Source organism: Ixodes scapularis, unplaced genomic scaffold, assembly GCF_016920785.2.
Source record: "Ixodes scapularis isolate PalLabHiFi unplaced genomic scaffold, ASM1692078v2 PGA_scaffold6__148_contigs__length_123643588, whole genome shotgun sequence".
Classification (NCBI taxonomy): domain Eukaryota; kingdom Metazoa; phylum Arthropoda; class Arachnida; order Ixodida; family Ixodidae; genus Ixodes; species Ixodes scapularis.
Window position 1 is genome coordinate 114,977,529 of NW_024609881.1, and position 22,287 is coordinate 114,999,815.

A 22,287-nucleotide genomic window follows, 5' to 3' on the forward strand; every position below is an offset into this window, starting at 1 on the left:
CAGCACGCGACAAAACAGCACGGTCAAAACAGCACGCGTCAAAACAGCACAGCGTCAAAACAGCACGACGACAAAACAGCACGCGTCAAAATAGCATGCGACAAAACAGCACAGCGTCAAAACGGCACAGCGACAGTAGACTACGTGCCAAAACAGCGCGGCGTCAAAACAGCACAGCGTCAGAACAGCACAGCGTCAAAATAAGACATTGACAATACAGCTAGGGTTTGGCGTATTCGGTTTTTATTATTTTGAAACTGTGCGTACATTTTTCGGTTTTTATTACAAGCAGAAGTTTTCGGTTGATTGCTGAGAATATTTGTAAACGCATAAACTTTTCAGTTCTTTTCGGTTTATTGACGAAAACCAGTATACTGACGAAAATGCAATATTTAAAGGCGTTTGTTTAAAATGAATAGTAAGTGAACCAGGTACTGGATTTCTTATTTGTTGATGTCTGTGGCAGCCGACGCGACCTGTTCTGCAAGACGCTATGGGGCTCTATCGTGATCTGACATCATCGTCATGGGCTCGTATTTGTACGCAGGACGAACACGAGCTTTATTAACTCTTCGGTCGGAGAGGCAAATATCAAAATCCAAAAATTTCCAAGCATTGTACTCAGTGCGTTGTTCCCCCATTTTCACGACTGCGAGAGGTGGTTAATTCGCGCAGACCAAGAAACGACAGAAGCGTATTTATGCCCTCCTCTAGTAAACGGAAGCTAGAGGTCTTAAAAAATGTGCGGCATTTACGGATGCCCTTTAATTTCATTGTACAGTCCACGATTAAACTCTCTTCTTTGAAGAAAGAATTCGGCACACAAATCCCTATCAGGTGAAAAACCCAGATTTCGTCCTGAAGACCATTGCGTCGGTTCAATTTTTGTTGAAAGTTGAACCGATCTTGGACACAAGCTGAAAACTGCGAAAGGACCCAGGCAGCACACAGCATTGGGCCAACATTGGTTTTGAGGTGTCAAAGAATGGCCCAACAATGGCCCAACTGAGCCATATGTTTCCCAATATTGGAAACACATTGGATAATAATGGACTATCAAAACCAATGGTTTTCCAATATTGGTGATACGTTGGCATAGGCTGGTCAACATTGGACTGTCAAAGCCAATAGCTTTCCAATATTGGATATATGCCGGCATAAGTTGTCCAATATTGGACTGCCGGAGCCAATAGCTTTCTGATATTGGCTATACGCCGGCATAAGCTGTCCAATATTGGACTGTCTAAGCCAATAGCTTTCCTATATTGGATATACGCCGGCATAACCTGTACAATATTGGACTGTAAGATCCAATGGTTTTCCGATATTGAATATACGCTGGCTTAAGCTGGGTAATATTAATCTGTCAAAGCCAAGAGTTTTCCAATATTGGTGATGTCCTGGTATAGGCTGGTCAATATTGTACTGCCATAGCCAATGGCTTATCGATATTTGTGTCGCCTAGGCTGTAGACCCGCGACCCTCTTTTTTGCATTGCAGAGGTAGGAAATTGGAAAAGAGTCATTCATGAGCTCGCTCGGGCGAGAATTTTATTTAGCCAACTTCATGGGGCGTGCGTCGCCGGGGCTTTACAACCGCTATCACAAATACGTCCTTAGCTGCCAATAGGACTATTGCAGTTTTTTGCCGGCTGCTCTCCCTTCGCATTGCCTTACCTCGGCGGTGACAACTTAATTCCGTTTTTTAGATTTAAGTTTTTTTGTCTTTTCTCATGTATTTTGTATGTATACGTAGCGTTAACGTCTTCTCTTTGTCCGTGCCCCTGCCATGTTTGTATTTCTTTGTGCGTGCTCCCTTTTTATATTTAATGTTTCTGTGCATATTTATAGTCATGGTCGACGCAGGTGTCAACAAACATAAAGCCACCGCTTAAGTCGCAACCGAAGTGACTTCTACTTTTAGTTTTACGAGAGTCTATCGCGCTATAAAGTCATATATTAAACTCGAGTGAAGTCTCAAGAGGGTTGCTTCGACTGCCAGTGCACATGTCATCAGTGTAGGCAGAGCAACGACGTAGCATTCGCGACGCGAGAGCACACTGCGCCTCGATCTGGCCGGCCGCGCTCGCTCTGCGGAAATGTGAGCGTGGGACTCTCAAGCCCCGTCAGCTTAATGATGCTGCAAGACGCTACTTTGTTGTCGCGAATCATTTGCCCTTCGAACGGTCGCGAAGCCGTTGCGCCCGGCGTACCCTACGCAGCATATTTCAGAAACCGTTCGCGCAGCATCGGAACCTTCTTACTGCGAGCGTCGGTGATTCATCGTGTGTTTAAAGTCGGACGATGTGCTGTTCGAGGTGTCTTTTACGTGCAACTCTTTCGTAAAAAAATTTGAAGTTTAAAAACGCGAACCTAACAGTGTACAAACGGTTTTAAATTTATTGATAAAAAATATATTTATATATTTATAGATATATTTGTGTACATCGTGCGCAAAAAATAGTCGCGCTTAGTATGTTATACGACGCAAAACATACTGTCGTCACACTTGCCCCGTTTAGAACCACTTTTGGACTGGACAGTTTCTTTAGAAGTTCGAAAGCTGACCTTCGAAGAGCTGTCCTGTTAAATCGGTAATGACAGCAAGGTAGACGCTATGCGTGTTTAAGGCCAATCCTGTCTCCGGTTAGGGTCACGTGACTACTGTCTCAAAGCTGACGATAAGGCAGCCTGCCTAAAGCACAAGATCACGCATAACTTCTACTGCACTATCAACCTTGGGTAGAAGTGACAAATTCTCTCGCTCCGTTCATTGTTGAGATGCCCCTGAAGATAAGCGTTTGTAAGCGCACCCCACCCCCGTTCCCGTTCTGGCCTGCTTGCTTTGTACTCCTTCTCTCTTTTTTCTCTCTCTCCCTAAGCTGAAGGCGCGGTTGCTGTGCGTACTCGCCGGACTTGAATCCGCTCTCTGTGCGCGGGTAACGGCAGAAGTGTGATCATGTGGTTTGACGGATGACACATTACCCGTTGACAAACTCGGAATGCCTGCGTCGCAAGGACCGGGCCTAGTTTCGCGCGTGATGCGGCCTGCGGGGTGCAGGCCCGCTGTGGATTTCGCTTCTGTGGTAAATGGTATCTCGTTCGAAAAGTCCTACCCGTGTCGATTTCTTCAAAGAGGCCCAAGACATTCTTGTGACAGTTTAGTGTCCGGTTCGGCAAATGGCAGCGTGTGCTACATTGTGTTGAATCTTCACGGATCACTTCCTTGTAGTTTTTGTGTTTGAGTGGTTGTTCTGCAGTGCCCGTGTTGACATATAAGTCGGATTACATCTTTCAAGTCCAGTATTTTCAACGTAAGTGTGCTGCAACCTACTTGATGATCATTGTCCGTTCTTGTATGGGCAATCTTCCGGATAACCTCTAGAATTGGGCATTGCCTATCTCCTGGCAGCTGGGAGAATAATTTTGCCGCAATCTTACCGACAGTCGCCTGCCATTATCTGTCTGAAATAATGTCACAACCGCAGGTAGAATACTGACTTTTTTATTCTACGTGCGTTTCGCAAAAACACGTTCCGTTGCCACCTTTCTGGTCGACATTTACGTTTCATCGACATTCGTTACGCGAATTGTGCGCTGTAGCGGCATTTCGTCGCGCGTGTATTCCTGAGGCGCGTGCTCACCAAACCAGCCCACCCTTTCACGCCGCTTCATGCTAATCTGAAGCGGTTCATTGCGACAAAAAAAGAAGAAAAGAAAACATATTTTGAGTTTTTTTATGAAACATCGCGTGTTGATGAAACGATCTGTCTATGAAATGTAGTTCGATGAACTGATTGCACCGCCAATGAGGGGCGACTAGTGGTAGAATTTTGGCGAAACAATTCTGTCAGCTGCCGGGAGACTGGACACTACCCAAGAATTACCCCGGTTGTTGCTTGCTTTGCAGTCTTTTTAGTTGTATCACAGCTGAGTAGTACCTCTTCACATATTACGAATAGCTGAGATTGTGCTTGTCTACAGAATAAGCTGTGTGTAATAAACTGTTAGGAGATTTCAAAACAATCCCTTGTGTCTCTTTACCTTCCTTTTTGCAAACAACTTGGCGAGGGCACTTGCAAAGAGCTGGGCGAGTGCAAAGATGGCCAAAAATCAGCACGACGGCCAACATTGGATCGGGTCGCGCTTCCAGTGTTGTCCAACATTACTCCGGTCTTCGCCAATGTGGAAGCACCTTGGCTGGAACCATGGTTTAGCGACGGCCTAACATTGGCACCAATGATGGGGCCGACACCGGCTGGAACGATGGCTGAACATTGGCCCAACATTGGCACCGATCACTGGGCCAACATTGGAAAGGGTAGCACCTCCAATATTGTCCAGTATTGAGGCCGGCCTTTGCCAATGTTAGGCCAATGTCGGACCGACATTGGTGTGCTGCCTGGGGAAGTGGTCATACGTTCAGTAATGAGGCACATTTCTTCACCCACCCATCCAAACGCCCTCGAAAATACTGACCTTTTTCAGTTAAAACCGAATTTGTAAAAAAATATTTCGTCGTACTTTTACCGGTTTTATCAGTTTAAGCCGAAAACGCTGAACCCTAAATAGAGCGTATGGAGTTAAAAAAAATTCACGTCTCAAAGTAGGCACTGTAAAGGAGTGGAGGGTCTAGGCCAATTCCTGCAAGGTCACCTCGTCGACGGCCAATATGTAGAATCCGTTCTCATGGGAGCAAGTTGGGAGTGGGGAGTATACTCGATGCGGACATGAAGGCTCCGTGGGCAGTACCGAAGCCCCCGCTGGTGCGTATTATGGCTATTTTTCGAGCAGTTCTGCTAACGTTGACCCGCAAGTTTGCTGGTGATGTCGTCTACAGTAAATGAATCAATCGCACGGCAACATGTTGTTGTTAGTTGTTAAAAGAAAAAAAAAAGTGTGTGCGGCAACGGTGTGCTTAGCGTTAGCCCATGCTGTGCGGCAACAGCATTAAGGCTATGACATGTTTCTGCTTCTCCGGTTTCCACTCGATCGAGGCCTTCGTCGGCAATAATCTGTGAATTTAACTCAAAACAACTTCCCGCCTGCAGGCTGCAGCTGCGTGTTTCCGGAAATTTTGTTCACGACGAATGAACCCCACAGAATCCGTGCTCATGGTGGTACATCATGAATTCGCTCGACATTAAGTTGCCTTATCTTCCCGGTTCTATCAATGCATCTGTAATCAACGCATCTCCCGCTTTTTTTGGGGGGACGTTTTACACTTAGGTGGTAATTACGCCACGACGAGTACCCTTACCGGACCGCCGAAAACCAGACGGTTCATAACTTGAACTTATGGATTTCTTTTTCCCAATAACTTTCTCTATTTCGCTGGATCTAACAAAAAAAAAAAAAAAAAAGATCTCAGAACGCGGCCGACATCGAGGCGAAGATATCACCTCTAACTACCCAATGTCTTCAAAGATCAGCCCAGTTAAATAGTAGTAACTACTGCTAACTTCGTTTGTTTTTAGCAATCACATAGCAGCACCAGTCGGGACACTGACTTAGCAATGAAATAGGCAATAAATTCCTTTATAACCTCAATAAACGAAAGGGTTAAGGAGGTTCGAAAATATTCGCGCAGAGGGAGGTGAAGAATGCGCTCGAAGTTGCTACATACGTGCTGTTTTGTCGCTGTGCCGTCTTGACGCCGTGCTGTTTTGGCATGTGCTCTTCTGTCACTTTGCCATTTTGACGCTGTGCTGTTTTGTAGCGTGCTATTTCGACGCCTGCTGTTTTGTCGCCGTGCTGTTTTGACGCTGTGCTGTTTTGACGCTGTGCTGTTTTGACGCGTGCTGTTTTGACCGTGCTGTTTTGTCGCGTGCTGTTTTGTCGTGTGCTGTTCTTTCGCGTTCCCGTAAAAGATATGCTTTGCTATATTCGCCGATTTCCTGACGTCGCTCGCTACGTGCCGACACCACGTGACACCGTGACATCACGATACATCGGCAAGTCACGTGACGGTGTGAAGTCATGGTGTCGTGACTTTACACACGAAACACACACGGGGACGCCTCGCCAATGACTGACATCGTAAACGAAAAAATCGACAAAAACAAGGACGCGGTGCATCATATTGTACCGTAATGTCGCCACAAGACTCACAAAGGGCAGCACGAGATCGGTGCAGACGGAATTCACGATGCCCTTGTACATTCCGTACGCCGGCCTGCAGTCCCCGATGTTCTCCCTGACCTTTGACGCCGAAGAGAAGAAAACCATGGGTATAGTTTAGTGGAGCCTTCCCGACCAATCCGGTGCTGTGAGACTATCACCTGACTACGCCCGAAGGTCGATCCCGTGACACTCGCACGTCATTGGGATGGCTCGTAAGGCTAAACGGAGTATTGGGGAGGAGATCTAACCGTAGCGCCCCTAGCGGCCAAGCCGATAACTCAACTTATGGGGACAACATAGTTGATTTATTTGTTCGCGTTTCTGACGCCTGCGTTCGGCTCACGTAGCCGAACGTGGCGTCAGGGTTCGGCTGGGGCTCGTAGAATTCGATCGGTGAAGCATCGTTTGAACACGTGACCAAACGCTAAAACACGGCACCCGTATATGCAATCTCTGCCGGATCGAGAAAGACGACATAAAATGTACGCGTTCCAGGCACCATATACAAAGGCCTGCTTTGGACCAATAGTCTCTGTGCAAAACAAGCGGGACGAAGCGCCCCCTATAGCTCCCTCTCCTCGCCAATAGAGGTGAGGCGCCGCGGTCGTATGGACGTACCTGTTCCCTGACGTGGTCCAGATAGAAGTCCACGGTTTTCGCGAGCATCGTCGTGTGGCTGCTGGACAGGCCGTGCAGTTTATGGACGTTCACGGTCACTTTGGCGGCATTATTCACGGACTCCCGTATCTTGTCTGCTGTGTAGTCCTGCGTGCGACCACGGTCGAAACTTGACACTAGGAACGTCGCAAACTGTTGTCGAACGCGAGGTTCGGTCGTCGTATTTCCGAGTTTGACCGGTTGGCCGAAAATTCGAACGTCAATAAGGTTCGGCAAGATTCGACATAGTTCGACTTCTGAACAGCGTCACCAGAATTTCACACAAATGTAAAGCTTTAGTGAAATATAATTTATAGGGTAATTTTATTTTTTTTTAATTTTAGACACGAATACCCAACGTTTACGCGAAACGAAAAAAAAACATTTTTTTTTGTTGTAGTTAGTTTATTACCGTTCTCTACCAGGTGGCGGTCGGCTCATTTTCAATTTCAGCGCATGCCCACGATAACCGAACTTCAGTCGAGCTTTCGTCGAACTTTGCGTTAGAAGTTCAAACAAAGTCAAATCTGGCCGAGCCTCGGTAGGTTCACCACATATCGCGGGCGTCGCAACAATACTGCCGCACTTCCTAAACTGCCAGTATAATGCATGGTGTACTAAAGTATACGTATGCCAAAATATGCTCGCTACCCCGCCACTTATTTTCGTCGAGCTTCATCAGCCTGTGCCACTTGCGGCTTCAGAATGCAACAGAAACTCCGCCTGCAGCGCGAGGTTCCTAAATCTGAGGTGTCTCGCGACGACGCTCGGTCAAACCACTACCATAGCCTCCTCTATAGACGCTTTACAGCAGCTGTGCATGGGCGCCGCCATAACTGACCTTCAGTTTTTGTTCCCTCTTATTCCGTTCGCTTCACTTCATCATTACCACAGCAGGACAGGTTATTGCCATCATAGATGCTACTGTGTTCTTGTGCCCAGCATAGGCCCTTGTGAAGATCCGTCAACGCCCGCTTCAGTGGCTCGGTATCTCGGTAAGACAAGAGAAGGGCGGCTATGGCGGCTCAATCTGGCGCGTGTGTAAAGCGTCTATACTGACAAAGCCTGGCAGATCGCCACGAGAAGCCGCCGCCGAGATGGAAAAGGTGGAGCGGCACACAACGGATGAGAAGAGAGCCACGTGACTGGCGCCCCGCTGCGGCGAGACGCCGAAACACACTTCTCCCGAACGAGCAAGTGCGTTTCGGGTCCTCGCCGCTGCAAAAGCTGCGCGCTGACGTCTAGGTTCCCCGAGAAATGCTCTGTGCTTCCAGATCCTCGCGCTCCAAATCTGCAACCGGGCACTCTATGGCTCCGTCATCGAACTGCCAGGCTTTGTGAGTATATATAGAGGAGGCTATGCCACTACGGAAAGCAACGAACACGTGCTGGAGGCAGATCTTCTAGAGTCTTTCCTGTCACCGACCACGTACAACGCGTCCCAAAAATAAACTATACGCATCGCTGAATGCTCATTCTCCGGCCCAATGTAGCACTATAGCTTTTCGAACCAGATGCCAAAGTTTCACAACTAATCCTTGTTTTGTCAAAAATTAGTACAGGACTTTACAAAAATTTAAACGGAAAAATAGGGCCCGTCCTGCGTCACTGGTGCCATTGAGCTCCAGGTATTCGAGGGCTCTGTCGGCCAGCATTTTACCATTCAAAATTCCAGAAAATCGCTGCTCATTGCGTGGACCAAAGTGGCGACAATACGCGGAGCATGGAGCTACTTTCCCATGATCCCGTGAACATAATCTGACGTATACGTTCTCTGATGACCAATATATATATATACATACACACGCAGGGTGTCCCAGGTACTTGCACAAAAATTTGCAAAAAACGAAGCGCTATGCGAGAGTGGAAACAATGTTGTTCATAAGCGTTTTGGGAAAGTGCAGATTTCTTTTAGTGCGCTTAGTTATTTAGTTAATTAAGGGCAATTAGGTATTTCTTAATGATTCGTTTAACAGCCGAGGTGTGAAATGGGAAGTTGCACGGTGCATTGAGAAACACCCAACTAAGGTGTTCCCTACATGATACGCTTTGCACACTTCTTTTCAAATATTGCATTTTAGCACGCTAGAATTGAAATTTGCGCCTCTTCGTAACTGAAAGGTCAACGCATGCGATGTTGTCGGAACTTTCTAGTCCATGGGCAGTAAGAACTGCGGATTCAACTCCGTGGGAGTTTTGACCCAACCCCCGAACACGCACCCCACGTTCGCAGTGTCGCCTCGTGTTTCGGGAAGTTTTTCTCGTCAATGTCACCTTTCCTGGCTCAGTAAAAGCACTCAGCACCTTGAAACTCCCCTTTTTCGCCAATCTCTTACAATTACACATTAATGTCTTTTCATCCTCATCCAGAAACAAAAAATACCTGCGCCGCACTACGCGAATCCTTCAAGGTCATCCCGGAGCATTGTTACTTCGCAAGCTAATCACGAGGGGAATATGCAGCGCTGGTGGCGCCGCCGCTTTCGCCGCTTCACCCCGGCTTCCGGTGGCTCCTCCCATTGACCAGACTCTCTCTATACACGGCTCTGCCACTAACGATGACGTCACTCGCAGGCCTGTGTCTTCTAAATGGTATCGGCGGCCTCAGTGGACGTTACGACGTGAGAGTGGCCAAAGTCTTTACCCCGAAACGACTCCCGTTGATCGTTAAGAGATGTTCCACCTTGTCCAGCTCCGTTAGCAGCTCAGTCTGAAATGAGTCGCCCAGCGAGCGAAACCGTAAACAGATATATAGGTCTATTTCACAAGGACGCCGCCATCTTAAAATATTGTAACTTCCAGTATGGGCGAAAGCATTATTTTGCCGTCACCACTTCAATAGAACACATTTAGGATATAAGCGTGACCGTCCCATTCTCGTTTTGCCTCTCTTCGAAGGATATAGGCGTAGCCGCACCATTCTCGTTTGGCTTCTTTTTTCTTTTTTTGAAATGTTTTATAATTTTTTTTTTCATCACTCATAGGGGATATGCCTCTCCGGGTGGCTGAGAACGAGAGTAAGCGAAAAAAAAAGGTCTATATAGACTGACAGGTTGTTTACCTACAAGTCCGTATTCGACCACACTACGTGAAGTTCCAAAAGAACGCCCACCCAGAATGAAAAGATAAATGGTGAAAAACATGGGTTGGGCTACCTTTAGGGATGCCACAGCAAAACTTTATCAAAAAATTAATTGGAAACACCCTGGCACCGGCTGAAAACCACGTGACGCGGGAACTGATACCGCAATATCGCGAACACCGCAAGTTCGCGTTTCACAATGCGATAAACACGCGGGAATTCGCTACCAACTCCTGTGTCACGGGAAAGGATACCGCAGGTTGCGGACGCAGAAGGTTCGCGTTTCACGGTGCGAAAGACCCGCGGAAACTACTCGCATCTCACGGGAATGAATACCGCAAATCCCGGACGCAGCAGATGTAAGCTTTATGGTACAATAAACACGCGGGAACTTGCTACAAACTTGCGTGTCGCGGGAACCAATATCGCGCGCGCAGATCGCGGACAAAAACGCGGGAATCCGCTGTCAGCTCGCCTGTCAGACATGCCGGTACAGCAAATTGCGCGGTTGATGCGATTTCCGTCGGACATCACGTGACATCCGACGGGAATCGCGGGGTGGGCGATGTTGCGGAATTTTTATGTTAGATATTTAGCCAGAAAAACGGGATGGGCGATCTTTCGGGGGCGGGCGTTCTCTCGGAACTTTACGTAGGTGTGGCGACGGCGCGCGCGCAGAAACCAGATCCGCGTGAATTAAGGCGTCTGCGCATGTGCCGCGCTCGTAGCGGCGCCACTGTAGCGGCCTGACGTAAGATCCGCGCAAAACGAAAAAAAAAACAAAAAAACAAAACAAAAAACGAGGTGTTTTAACCAATGTTGGAGCAGAAATATACTTTTCTATAGTGGTAGATGCTGTATACATATATATAGTATATACGCCGATACAAATTTACACTCTGGGTGACAGATTTTCGCAGCAGACGCCACGCCGAAAGATGGTGTTAACGGATGCGGCGGTAACTGTGATAGTCTATCGTAATGTCACACTGAAAACGTGGTGCGGAAAAGTTATTTTAGATTTTCTTTGTTCCGCACCGCGGTTTCAGGTGTTACATGGGCTGTGTTCCTTACCTTACCCAAATGGATCCGAGTTGCTACGGCGGGTCGTGTCACGTGACAACACAGATTGAAAAACGCTGGTCGCGGGTAGGTTTTAGGACGCCAAGGTAAAAAACAACTTACCCTGGAGTAAGATCGACTAAATTTTGGGACACGGCCATTATGATTAACTGTCACCAGCTCGCCTGCATACTCACTGTGTATAATCTGCAAGCATCTGCCATCCACCATCTTTCTCAATGAAAGAAAAATTAATCATCATTTGGTTGGTGGATTGATTGATTGATTGATCTCCACGCGCTTTCGTCCTTGCTAGGCGACAACGCGACGCACGCGCACTTGCGACCATTTTGTGCAGGAGGCGTCCGCCATTACATTGCAAACGCTCTCCGTGGTTTGAGTTGCCCCCGCTTTTAAATCTAGGCTCTTTAAATTTCGACGCGTGGAAGCTAGTGCCACCTCTCCTAGTGGCTACCTTTGACAGCTCCGTCTCCCACAAGCGAGGCCATGTCCAGTATCTCTGCTAACAAACCATTTACTGCCGAGGGCGCCACTCCTAAAGTATTCCAGCAAAATATCGCGCGCCGCGGTAGTCAGTTCATTGTTTCATTTGTAAAGCCGCGTAGTTGAGGCATCTGCGAATCACTGTAGTGGCCGTTAATAAGAACCACATCGGGGTTACGCCGTCATACAATGAGTAAGGAGTTGAACCCAGTCAGTTTTATTATTTATTGAACGAAGAGAAGTATTACTTATTTGATAGATCTCATTGAGTCAGGGAGGAGAATGTTTTTTTCATGGGGTTTAGAACTAGAAACCCGCCAAACGAGAACCCAGAGCTAGGAAGCCCAATTTTTCTTCGTTGCATAAGGGACCTTTTATTAGGTTTTTAGGTCGATTGAAGACGTAAATGCAATTTTCGGTTGACCTAAAAATCCCAGTAATACAATCAGCTGAAAATATAGTTTAAAATAACGAAATGATTCTTCGAGATTTTGTTGTCAGCCGCTAAGGATGCCAGCCGATATGGTCTGCTGCAGGTTAAGAGCCGGGCATCCTCATCCCACCGAAGCCCTCCTCTCTTTCCACTTTGGCAGAGCGAACGCTGGAGAGGGGAAGAGTAGAGAGGAGGAAAACGCCAATCATGGAGAGCAGCTTCGTGGGAGGAACTTGTCCTACTTTTCTTAACCCTGCAATTTGGCCAAAAAAAGTTAGTTAGAATTTAATAGGAATCTTTGTTATTTAAACATGTTCTCCTTGGCTGCCGCATCTTAATTATTTCAATTCATGGTGCGTCTTTCGAACAGGTCAGGTCGGTTATCAAAAACAAAACAAAAACTCACGACTTTTTCTTGAAAAGTGGTGTAGATCATTACCAGCTGTCTAAGTTCCGAAAGGCCTAGGTCCAACTCCGTGCGCAGTGAGATTAGCCTTCCCTGTGTTTCGGAGAAAGGCAACAATGGTATCGAGCCGCGAGAAAAAGTATACACATACTCATGCGGAAAAAAACATACCGGTAAAAATTAAACGGGTGTTTTTTTACTTTTTTTTCTTAGGGGTACAGAAGTTATTTAAAATAAGGCCGAAATCGTTGAAGTCTGTCGCTACACGGGTTGGTGGGGCAAACGGGGGATATGCGACAAACGTTAAGAGTCTGTGCGGGCAGCGTGAATAATACTGTAGGTATTTATTTCATTATTTGTTTTTTTCACGTAACATCGGCCGTGCGTTAGGATGATTTTGAATAGCCTACGCCGATTGCAACCTACGTCAACGGTCAGGGCTTGCACCTGGTCGGTCACTGCTGACAAGTCGTACATGAGCGGCCGATTCTTGGCCTGCAAAGAGCAGAAAGACGGGCAAGATTTCAAAACAGAATCTAGCAACGTTGGTGGTCGCCATTTCTTGGGCACGAAGCATGTGGCTGGATCCTAGTCTTCACCGAACACTAACGTCGTTCTCGATACGAGTTGGGCCAAGTTCACGACGAACGCTAATGCAGCCCTCGTTCCAATACATGCACAGAGTGGGCACCCATGCAATGGAGGACTCAGATAATAAGATCCTTACAAAGCTCAGCTCTGAAAAAGCCAAGTCCTTCAAGAAGCTACTCTGAAGGTGCTAAGCCTTGGAACTTAAAGATGATTCCTAAGAAGCCAAGCTCTGAAGTTAAGATGCTTAAGAAGCTAAGTTCTGAAGGAGCTAAGCTCTGAAGATGCTAAGCTCTGAAGAAGCTAATCTCCGAAGAAGACAAGCTCTGAAGAAGCTAAGCCCTTTAAGAAGCTACTCTGAAGCAAGTTAGCTCTGAAATGTCTAATCTATGATAGCGATAAGCTTTGAATCAGCAAAGATCTAACGAAGTTAAGCTCTGAAGAAACTAAGATCCTTTAGAATCTGTCTGAGGCAGCTGCTCTGAAGAAGGTAAGTTTTGAAGCAACTAAGCTCTGATGAAGCTTAGCTTTGAAGAAGTTAAGCTCTTTTAAAGGGGGGTTCAACGATTTTAAGATTAAAAGAATTTGCATCTCGTCATTTTTACGTTGTTTATGGTGTTCCGGAGCTTACAGAAAACATCTCCTTCATAAAAAATGTCGCGATTCCGCTGGACAATCGCAAAGCAAAAGTCGAGCTTTTTCCCCCACCTGCAACTGCAAGTGGCAGCATAACGCCCGCTAATGTCAGCAGATAGAGGGAGAGTAAGCGTCCTGCGAGAGAGCACAGGAAACCTAGACGGCACCCCGAATTACGTCACTCGGAGGGGGACCAGGTGTGACCCTGAAGAGGGAATGAGTTGAGGGGTGCCAGAAATGCCAATATCCAGTGGCGTACCAACTTGCTTTCGAGTGGGGGGGGGGGGGGGGGGGGGGGGGCGGTTTCCTTGGTATCCCTTGGGCGCCGCCGGCCAGTGTTTGCCTTGCCCAGTGGTGGCTGTTTCAGGGGGGGGGGGGGGGGGGGGCAAGCGCCTTCCTGGCCCCCTCGGTTGATACGCCCATGCCAATATTTATCCTTTCTTTACACAACAACTAGGACACGCAGGCGAAATCGGTTTTTTGTTCTTTAGAAGTTTCAGAGGGCAACTTCCACAAATGTTTAAGCGAAGTCCGGAAATCCTTCCCTTTAAGCTCATCTCTAAAGACGCAAAATTCCATCGGGAGGTTCCTTTGGAGTACTTCCTACCAGCTCAGACCGTTTCGTTGAGGTGGTCTGCATAAGGCTCTCAACTCAACCCCCCAGCAGCATGAGCCAACGGGGCATGCGTACCTGTCTTTGGTAATCAGGGACGTCCAGCATGCTGAAGTTAAGAGCGCGCAAATCCTTCAGCCCGGCAGTTAGCGGATCCAGCGGAGGCATAGTCATGGCGGCCTCAGGCACGACGCTGAACTTGTCCAGCTCCGCCCTGAAGTTGATTGGACCACCGCCGTCCACGATCCAGGTGAGGTTCCAGGGCTTGCCCATGCTACGGGTGATGTTGCGCACCAGCTCTTCGCCCAAGAGCCTGCGATCGTCTCGGTATGTGCGCGCCATAGGCCATTCCAGGAATCGCCTATCGCGCGATGGTATCTTTGTCTACTAGACTATGGGTCTTGCTCTGAACATAGAGTAGCTCTCTTCTGCCGCAAGATCAGACGTCATGTATCCTCACAGAGCCAACACAACCCATGTTCGTTGCAACATCAAGAAAAAGGTATTGTTTTGCTATTATTCATGGTCTGCACGAAGTGGTTCTTAGAGAATCTTGTTGCCTTGGAAAGAAACTGCTTTTGGCATTTGAAACGTGTACGCACTGATGCGATAACATAAAGCTATTTTAAGGCGCTCCTTAATTCAACACGTGAAAGGGAAAATTACTAACGTTCCGTGAGGAAGCGGCGTCGGCGTCGGCATAACTGCGCACGTTGCATTATGGGACGTCACAGTTTCCCCACTGAATTTAGCGGGGAGCTGAATTGGTGTTGAGGTCACGCGACTTCAATTTTCCCGCTAAATTTAGCGAGAAAACTTAGCCCGCTAAATGTAGCGGTAAAGTTTTCGCTAGATTTCCCGCTATATTTTGCAGGAAACTTTTCGCTAAGTTTAGAGAGAAATTTGGCGAAAATTTCCCGCTAAATAGGAGGAGAGGAGGAGAAAATGAGGGGAGGAAGAGGAGAGGCACATCCTCCACTCCGCACCCTCCCCAAGAGCTGCGCTTAAATTTCTCAATACAAAGAAGTGTAAACGCCTTTTATTTTTTTTTATTTTTTTTTACAGCGAAGCTGTTTATGGCTAGGGTTCCGAGGATTTTTCGTGAGCGTCAGCAAAAGCTCCATTCACACCGCTGAATTTAGCGGGAAAATTTCCCAGCCAAATTTAGTGGAAAAAATTTTCCGCCAAATTTAGCGGAAAATTTTCCCCGCCAAATTTAGTGGAAAAAGTCCCCGATAAATTTCGCAAAAAAGATTTCCCGCTAAATTTAGCGGGAAGGAGGAGGGGGAGGAGAGAAGCGCACCGCCCTCTCTTTGTCGTCCTTCCAAGCCGCTTGCGTGCCTAGTTTCCTTTCCTTCCGCCGGGTGGCGGTACCGTCGCGCGTGTCTAGTACCCATCGGCTCCTCGGGGCGGCGATAGTCCTTGACATCTGTGTGCGTACCTTTCGTCACGATGAACACTCATCAAGACAATAAATGTGTTCGTACCTTTGCTCAAAATTCTGTGTCACGTCTGGGTCATGTACAAAACAGCTTCGCTGGTCATCCACTCTCCCAGAGTGGAATGGCTCATGATTTTTTACTGTGATTCTTAAAGAGCCACTGACAACCCCAACACCGATCTATTTTTTTATTATTATCGGAAACGACTGAAAGGATTGCCAGGTAGTTTGAAAACCGCGTATTTGCCGACCAAAAACAATATTTTCAGAAAGCTTGATTTGAAACGCGCCGTCCGAATCTATGACGTAGTTAGCAAAATGGTGCCCTCCTTGACTTTTTGGACGAGTTAAAACAGGAAGTTTCGTCCGTATAACTTTCTTTCTTTCCTACTGATCGTTCATGGCCACTCAGACGTGCCACCCGGCCAACCGCGAGAGTATTTCGCTAGACCGTTCTTCGCGTGCAGACGACGCGTCACTTTTAAGTCCGGTTCAGACACTTGCGTTCGAGTGCTTTTGACAGCGTTGCGTCGAGAACCGAATGCGAGTCACCGGCACATCTGTGCTTCGTATGAAGCGTGGAATCCAATTCAAGGAATCATCTTGGCATCCGATATCAGGCGCAGGGATATCCTGGTTTCTCGCAGCCGCAACGCAGTCAAACGCAGCTGTCTGAAGGAGGCTCGATTTGTAAAAAGGTAAGGAAAAAAACGACTTGTAGCAGCCCTTGGAGAGCGACATCAGGGACGATGTCGTAAAGGTGCTGCGTGAAAGATTATCCGGCACCGAAAAAAAAAAAAAAAACTCGTCCGAGCCGTTTTTAACTTCCCGGTCGTACGCACCCCCTTCAACGTCCTCAGCAGAGCCGCCGTGTGCCGGCATGAAGAAAAAGCAAGGAGTCGGCCTATGCTTCGTCTTTAACACTTCCGGTCTCTGATTTGTATTTTTCATAGCTAGCATTGTAGTGCCTTTACCGTCGTCATTAAAAAAACGCACTTTATTACTGACAATTATTATTATTACAGACTTGCAACTTGCGACACTTCTTAACGTTTTCAAAAATGTTTTTTCCAATTACGTCATAAAAAAGAAAGCGAGGAGGAGGACACAAACTTTGACTGCCTCTTTCGCCTGCCAGAATATTTTTTTTTTTGGGGTTCGGTGGTTGTTTTTTTTTTTTGTGTGTTTTACACGCGCTTTTAAAGGGGCGGTGCAAAGATTTTCGGACTTCGGTCAAAGATTTCTGGAACTTGCCCCCTAACACTTCTGAAGTAGAGAACAGAAAACCGATTTCGCCTGCGTGTCCTAGTTTTTGCGTAAAAAAAAGATAAAGATTGGCATTTCGGGCACCCCTCAACTCACTCCCAGTCTTCAGGGTCACACCTGGTCGCACTCCCAGTGACGTCATTCGGAGTGCCGTGTAGCTTCCCGTGTGCTATCTCGGAGGACGCTTCCCCTCCCTCTCTCTGCGTAGATTAGCGGGCGCTATGCTGCAGCTTAGAGCCGAGCGAGGTCACGTAATCTTTCCGCGGTAGTTCCTTCGGCTGCCACTTGGGGCTGCAGGTGGGGGAAAAAGCTCGACTTTTGCTTTGCGATTATGCAGCGGAATCGAGACATTTTTAATGAAAGAAGTGTTTTCTCTATCCTCTGGGACACGATAAACAACGTAAAAATGACGAGATGCAAATTCTTTTAATCATAAAATCGTTGCACCGCCCCTTTAAAGCGTTGGAGACGGGAAAAATAATTATCGATCTTGTGGTTGTCAGTGGCCCTTGAGGGTCTGCGTCTTTCCCCCAAACGTCATTCTTCGTGAATCTACGCAGCGCCACCTAGCCTGCTCAAGCAGGCTAGGTGATATTGGGCTGGCACCGTACAGGTCACGTGACGCGAGCAGGCGAATGACCGTCACGGTGGCTTCAAACAACGCGAAAAAAAGAAAATAATGACCTTACTCTCAGCGTCGGTTTTTATGCTGACTCTAGCGCGAGCGTTACCTGAACAGGCTGTACGGAGTCTCGCCGCACTGGCTGAAGCGTTTGGCGATGTCCATCATCGTCTCCGTGCTCACGTGATCCAGAGGCTGGCGGGTGCCGACGCGGGAGCGACGCGTGGCGCCAATATTGCGCTTGCGCAGTTCGGCCAGCACAAACCTGCGCCCCACCAGCACGCGTGAACGACTGCACAAACGGAACACAGCAAATGACGTGCCCAGCAACAACAACCAGACAAAAGAAAAGCGTGCCCGCTTTTTTGGTAACCGTGAACGTTACGGCGCGCGCGTTCGCTTTCCGTGAGGACATCGACCACGCAAACAGCGGAACAGCACGGCTTTCGTCCTCGCCTCCTCGCTGTCGTTTCATCCCCTTCCTTGTTTTCCGGGAGAATGGGGACCGACAACAACCGAGGAGGTCTTGACGAAAGCGAGCAGAGCGTGCGAGTGGCTGTTCGGACCCACGCTCAAAGCATTTGTTCTAAAACGAAAAAAAAAAAAAAAAACCTCCTTTAATAAAGAAAAAATCTTAACGCGGTCTGGAATCGGAGGAAAACATCCACTTCCGGTACAGCAAATGCTGTGACTGCAGAAAACGTGTCCTGTTTGATCAGCCCTTCCCGAATCCGCTTCGCATGCACGTCTTTTTTGATAAACAAATGTAACGTCTTGTTCTTTTTTCTTTCGTATTCAGCGTATTATGTTCGTCCTAAACCATTTTCGGGGGCAAACAAAATTTCTTCCGAAATCCTCTATGCTACAAAGCGTTTGACGGCTATTGACATTGCCAGGACGATAACGAGAGGGAAGCATTTAAGCTGTCTCGCCCCCACCGCGAGCATCACTGAACAACACGTCGGCGCCTTAACGTTCACAGTTACCGAAAAGCGTGCACGCTTTTTTTGTCTGGTTGTTGTTGTTGCTGCGCTCGTCATTTGCTGCGGTCTGTTTGTACAGTCGTCTTGTGATCTTCGAGCGTGCAGCCGAAGCTCTATCGAAGGCAACGAGCGCGTACTAATGGCTGAGCATTCGAAAGAGACGCCCTGTCCTTCTCATTCTGACGTCGACTACGTGGCACAATCGGCTGAGAAACCTCACATTGGGCCGTCCGACTTGACAAATCAGCGGATTATGAACATTTGCCGCGGATCTCCGAACACCTTTTAACGAACTGACAAGTCTCGCTAATTAAAATGTCTTGTAGTAAGGTTTTTTTTATTTTTTTTTTTATTTCTTTGGGACTTCTCGAAAATAAACAACTCGTAGTCCCAAAAAAGCAAAAAAAATAAAAAATAAAAAAAAGCTAGAAAATTGAAGGAGCTTACAGACAAAACGTGCGCACCGTAAAATACCGAGCAAGCGCTGACCCAAAATTTGGAAATAATCGTGCAAAAGTGGAGAGTGTGCACAGGTTAAGCTCGATATGTCCATTGTCTAGTTTTTGGACGTTTCACGAATTACGGGCCTGTATGCATTCTGCTCGGACACGCTTGATGTTTTATGCGACGAGTACGGCGGTGCAGCTACGGTGCGTGGAGCGCGTCCACGACCGGTGTGTGTCTTAAGCGCGATCCAAACCAACGCTTCTTTTTGCGCCTGTAGGTCGTGCGGCTGCGGATGTGACGCATTTCGTGGCGTTTTTGCTGTTTCCGGGCGCGCTTTCTGAGTCAGAACCGTGCGCTTTGGTTTGGACGGGCGAAACTTCGGGCGAGCGCGCACGCGCGCACGCAGGCACGAGCGCACAAGCAAGGTGCAACTGCGACAGACTGGCCGGCCAGACGGCGAGAGAAAGAGAGAGAGAGAGAGATCGCGTTGTCATGTTGGAAGAGAATAAAAGGGGGGGAGGAGAGGGCAGCCAGACGGCGAGAAACGCGGAGCCGGAACTAGCTTGCCCTCCACCGATTGGCCGGGACACAGGCGCGCCCTGCTACGTCACCGCGCGTTTTTGTGCGCGTCCAGAGAGAAGTTGAAATCATCCAACTTCTTCGTGCGCACCCGGAAGGAGCGAAGAAGCGGCGCGACGTCACGAAAATGCGTCACATCCGCAGCCGCACGACCTACAGGCGCAAAAAGAAGCGTTGGTTTGGATCGCGCTTTAGCGTCCTGTCCCGCCAATGCTTCGAAAGAGGTCTTGCGAACTGGCAACACGTGACATCACAAAGGCCGGCTAGGTGGCGCAAGCTACCGCCCGTTACAAAGGGTTAGCCATTAACATCCATCCATCCATCCATCCGGAATGTCATGCTGACGAATGTCACGATCTTACTAGAATGGAAAGTTGGGCGAGTTGGTATGAATTCATTTTGAAAAACAGCGCGAATACCACACAGACAAGAAGGAGGAACACACAGGACAGCGCCTCGTCCTGTGTGTTCCTCCTTCTTGTCCGTGTGGTATTCGCGCTGTTTTTCAAAATGAAGTCACGATCTTGGCGGTTGACCGTCAAAAGTTGTGGGAAAAAAAGAAAAGACGAAAGAACGCGAGTGTCACTTTCATTGACTGTCAAGCTGAAGAGTGACCTGCAGCAGAAGAGGCGTCTGTCCCGTCTACCACCGCTTCTGTGGCACCACCAGGATCGCGACCGGCGACGACGTGACACTTCCGTGACGTCATCAGACAGAAATCCAAGGACCACTTTCTAGTTCGCGGTAAACACACCAGTTGTAGACGCGTTCCAGGCGGCACATAATACAGCTGTTCTATCGTAGACCACATACTGAACGAGGCTCCGCGACTTCGGTCCTCCCAGATCCTCAAAGACATCGCACGTGGAACCCTGGGTGGCGTGCCCGGCGAACATGGCGGGCACCGCCGCCGTCATGGAGACGCCGAAGGCGATGGCCAAGAAGTAGGCGGCGCACGAGAGGCAGCAGCCACCGCAACAGCCGCGCCCGCAGCACCCGTTCGTCGGGGCGCAACAGCATCCGCAGCAGAGCCCCACCAAGAAGACCATCACCGGACAAGCCAGGACGGCCAGCAGGGCGTACGCGGCGAGCAGGTACCGGCGAAGCGGCTCGTCCAGTTCCGCCAGCAGGTTCTCGAGCTTGCCCCTGTACTTGATCAGGGTGTCCGGGTGTCGGCCCCAGGGCAAGTTGAAGCGTCCGCTGATCTGTTCCAGGTTCCCGCCTACCGTTTCCACGATGTACCGGATTTCTGCAAGGCGGTCAAACGAAAAAAAAAAAAGAGAAGAGAAGCAGTCTGAATTCTGGAATACTTATATGGTTCCACTAGGGTGTCATGAAGGTCGAAGATCTACGGTAAGTTACAGCTCAAGAAGGTAGGGCGAGGAAAAGGAAGGCTGGGGAGAAAGAAGCAGACGGAACGCTGGAGAGGAAAGGGCGAAACCTTCTTTTCTGTTCAGCGTCCCGTCTGCTTCCTCCTCGCCGGCCCTACTTTCTTGAGTTGCAACGGTGTATAGACATTTTCCACAGGGGCGCCGCCATCTTGAATTGTCGTCACTTCCAGTATGGGCGACGACAAAATAGTAAAACGTTTCAACCTGTAACCAGTAAAAAAATAGAGGGGAGCCAAAACGAGAATGTGTGACGGTTAGCTTAACCCAAATGTCTTCTATTGGCGTGGCGACGGCAAAGTAATGTTTCCGCCCATACTGGAAGTGACGACAATTCAAGATGGCGACGCCCTTGTGGAAAAGGTCTATAGGCTAGCGCCCTGTTTACAAACATGCCCGCGTTTGCCCACGCCAGGTGATGGCGATGGTGCGTCCGCAGAAACCAGATTCACGTGAAGTGAAGCGTCTACGCGTGTGCCGTACCGACAGCAGCGCCACCACAGCGCCGTGACGTCAGAGCCGTATGTTGGGCTCGGCGAGTTCGTCTGTTCTTCGCGCGCAGGATTTTTGTAACGTCACGGCGCCGTGCTCTGATTGGAGGATTGTTCGAGCGGGGTGTACGCGGCAGCTGCGCTGCCTTCGACTATTTGATGCAATGGCTGTCTTGTTTCTACGACTGCGCCATTCTTTACAGTTCTTTACGAATAATAACTTGCCCTGCGACATAGGGGAAGGATACGTGAACTAAAGGGCTGTGCAAGTAGTAGACAGCCAATGCCATGCACGCCCCCCCCCCCCCCCCCCCCCCCCCAAAAAAAAAAATAGAAACACGGCCGCTTTTAAGAAAACGTGAACTTCGCTGCGTGCGCGTCCGTTTCCACTGAGAACATCAACCACGCAAACAGCACGGCTTTCCTCCTCTGTTCCCGGCTGTCGTCTCTTCCCCTTTCTTGTTTTCGGGAGTTTGTGGACTGACAACAACGACTCCTTTGTTGTTGCCTTGGTAACAACAATAGCCTCAAGGCAAGAACAACTCCTTTGTTGTTGCCTTGACAACAGCCAGTATAGGCGTGTGAGTTGCTGTCCGGGCCCACGTGATGAGCACGTGACAGAAGCTTGGAGCGTGACGAGCAGGCTTTCGTCCAAGGACGGAAGCAAAAAATAAATTTCTCGCGGCGAAAGAAACGAAGAAAAAAAACTATTTTGTAGCGGATAGGAACTAAAGTCATACCTCCACTTCCGGTACAGCAAATGCCGTGCACGACATCTGCTGTGTCTTTTAAAATACTCAGGGCGCCGAAATCAAGAAAAGAACCCATGACTGCGATGTTGCTTACCCACTATACTCGTTTTCACCTCAAGAAAACAGTAAGTTTTGCGCATCGTTCATACGCCGCGCGAAATAGTTCTCGCCAGATTTAGTTGTCGGAGGCACAGGCGATGCTTTTGGCGTTTGAA

The 22,287-nt window shown here is 48.5% G+C and overlaps 1 protein-coding gene across 1 annotated transcript in view; it reads right to left on the bottom strand.

Annotated features, from left to right (window-relative positions):
- The window catches only part of LOC115312061 (prominin-like protein), a 79,207-nt gene that overhangs the window by 23,772 nt on the left and 33,148 nt on the right, over nt 1–22,287 (bottom strand). The window contains exons 12-19 of the mRNA XM_042286062.1: nt 20,255–20,690; nt 17,542–17,697; nt 14,182–14,416; nt 12,693–12,761; nt 12,267–12,359; nt 9,424–9,489; nt 6,741–6,887; nt 6,111–6,200 (exon numbers count right to left, since the gene is read on the bottom strand). Of these exons, the coding sequence (XP_042141996.1) occupies nt 6,111–6,200; nt 6,741–6,887; nt 9,424–9,489; nt 12,267–12,359; nt 12,693–12,761; nt 14,182–14,416; nt 17,542–17,697; nt 20,255–20,690 (1,292 nt within the window). The remainder of the gene's footprint in view (nt 1–6,110; nt 6,201–6,740; nt 6,888–9,423; nt 9,490–12,266; nt 12,360–12,692; nt 12,762–14,181; nt 14,417–17,541; nt 17,698–20,254; nt 20,691–22,287) is intronic.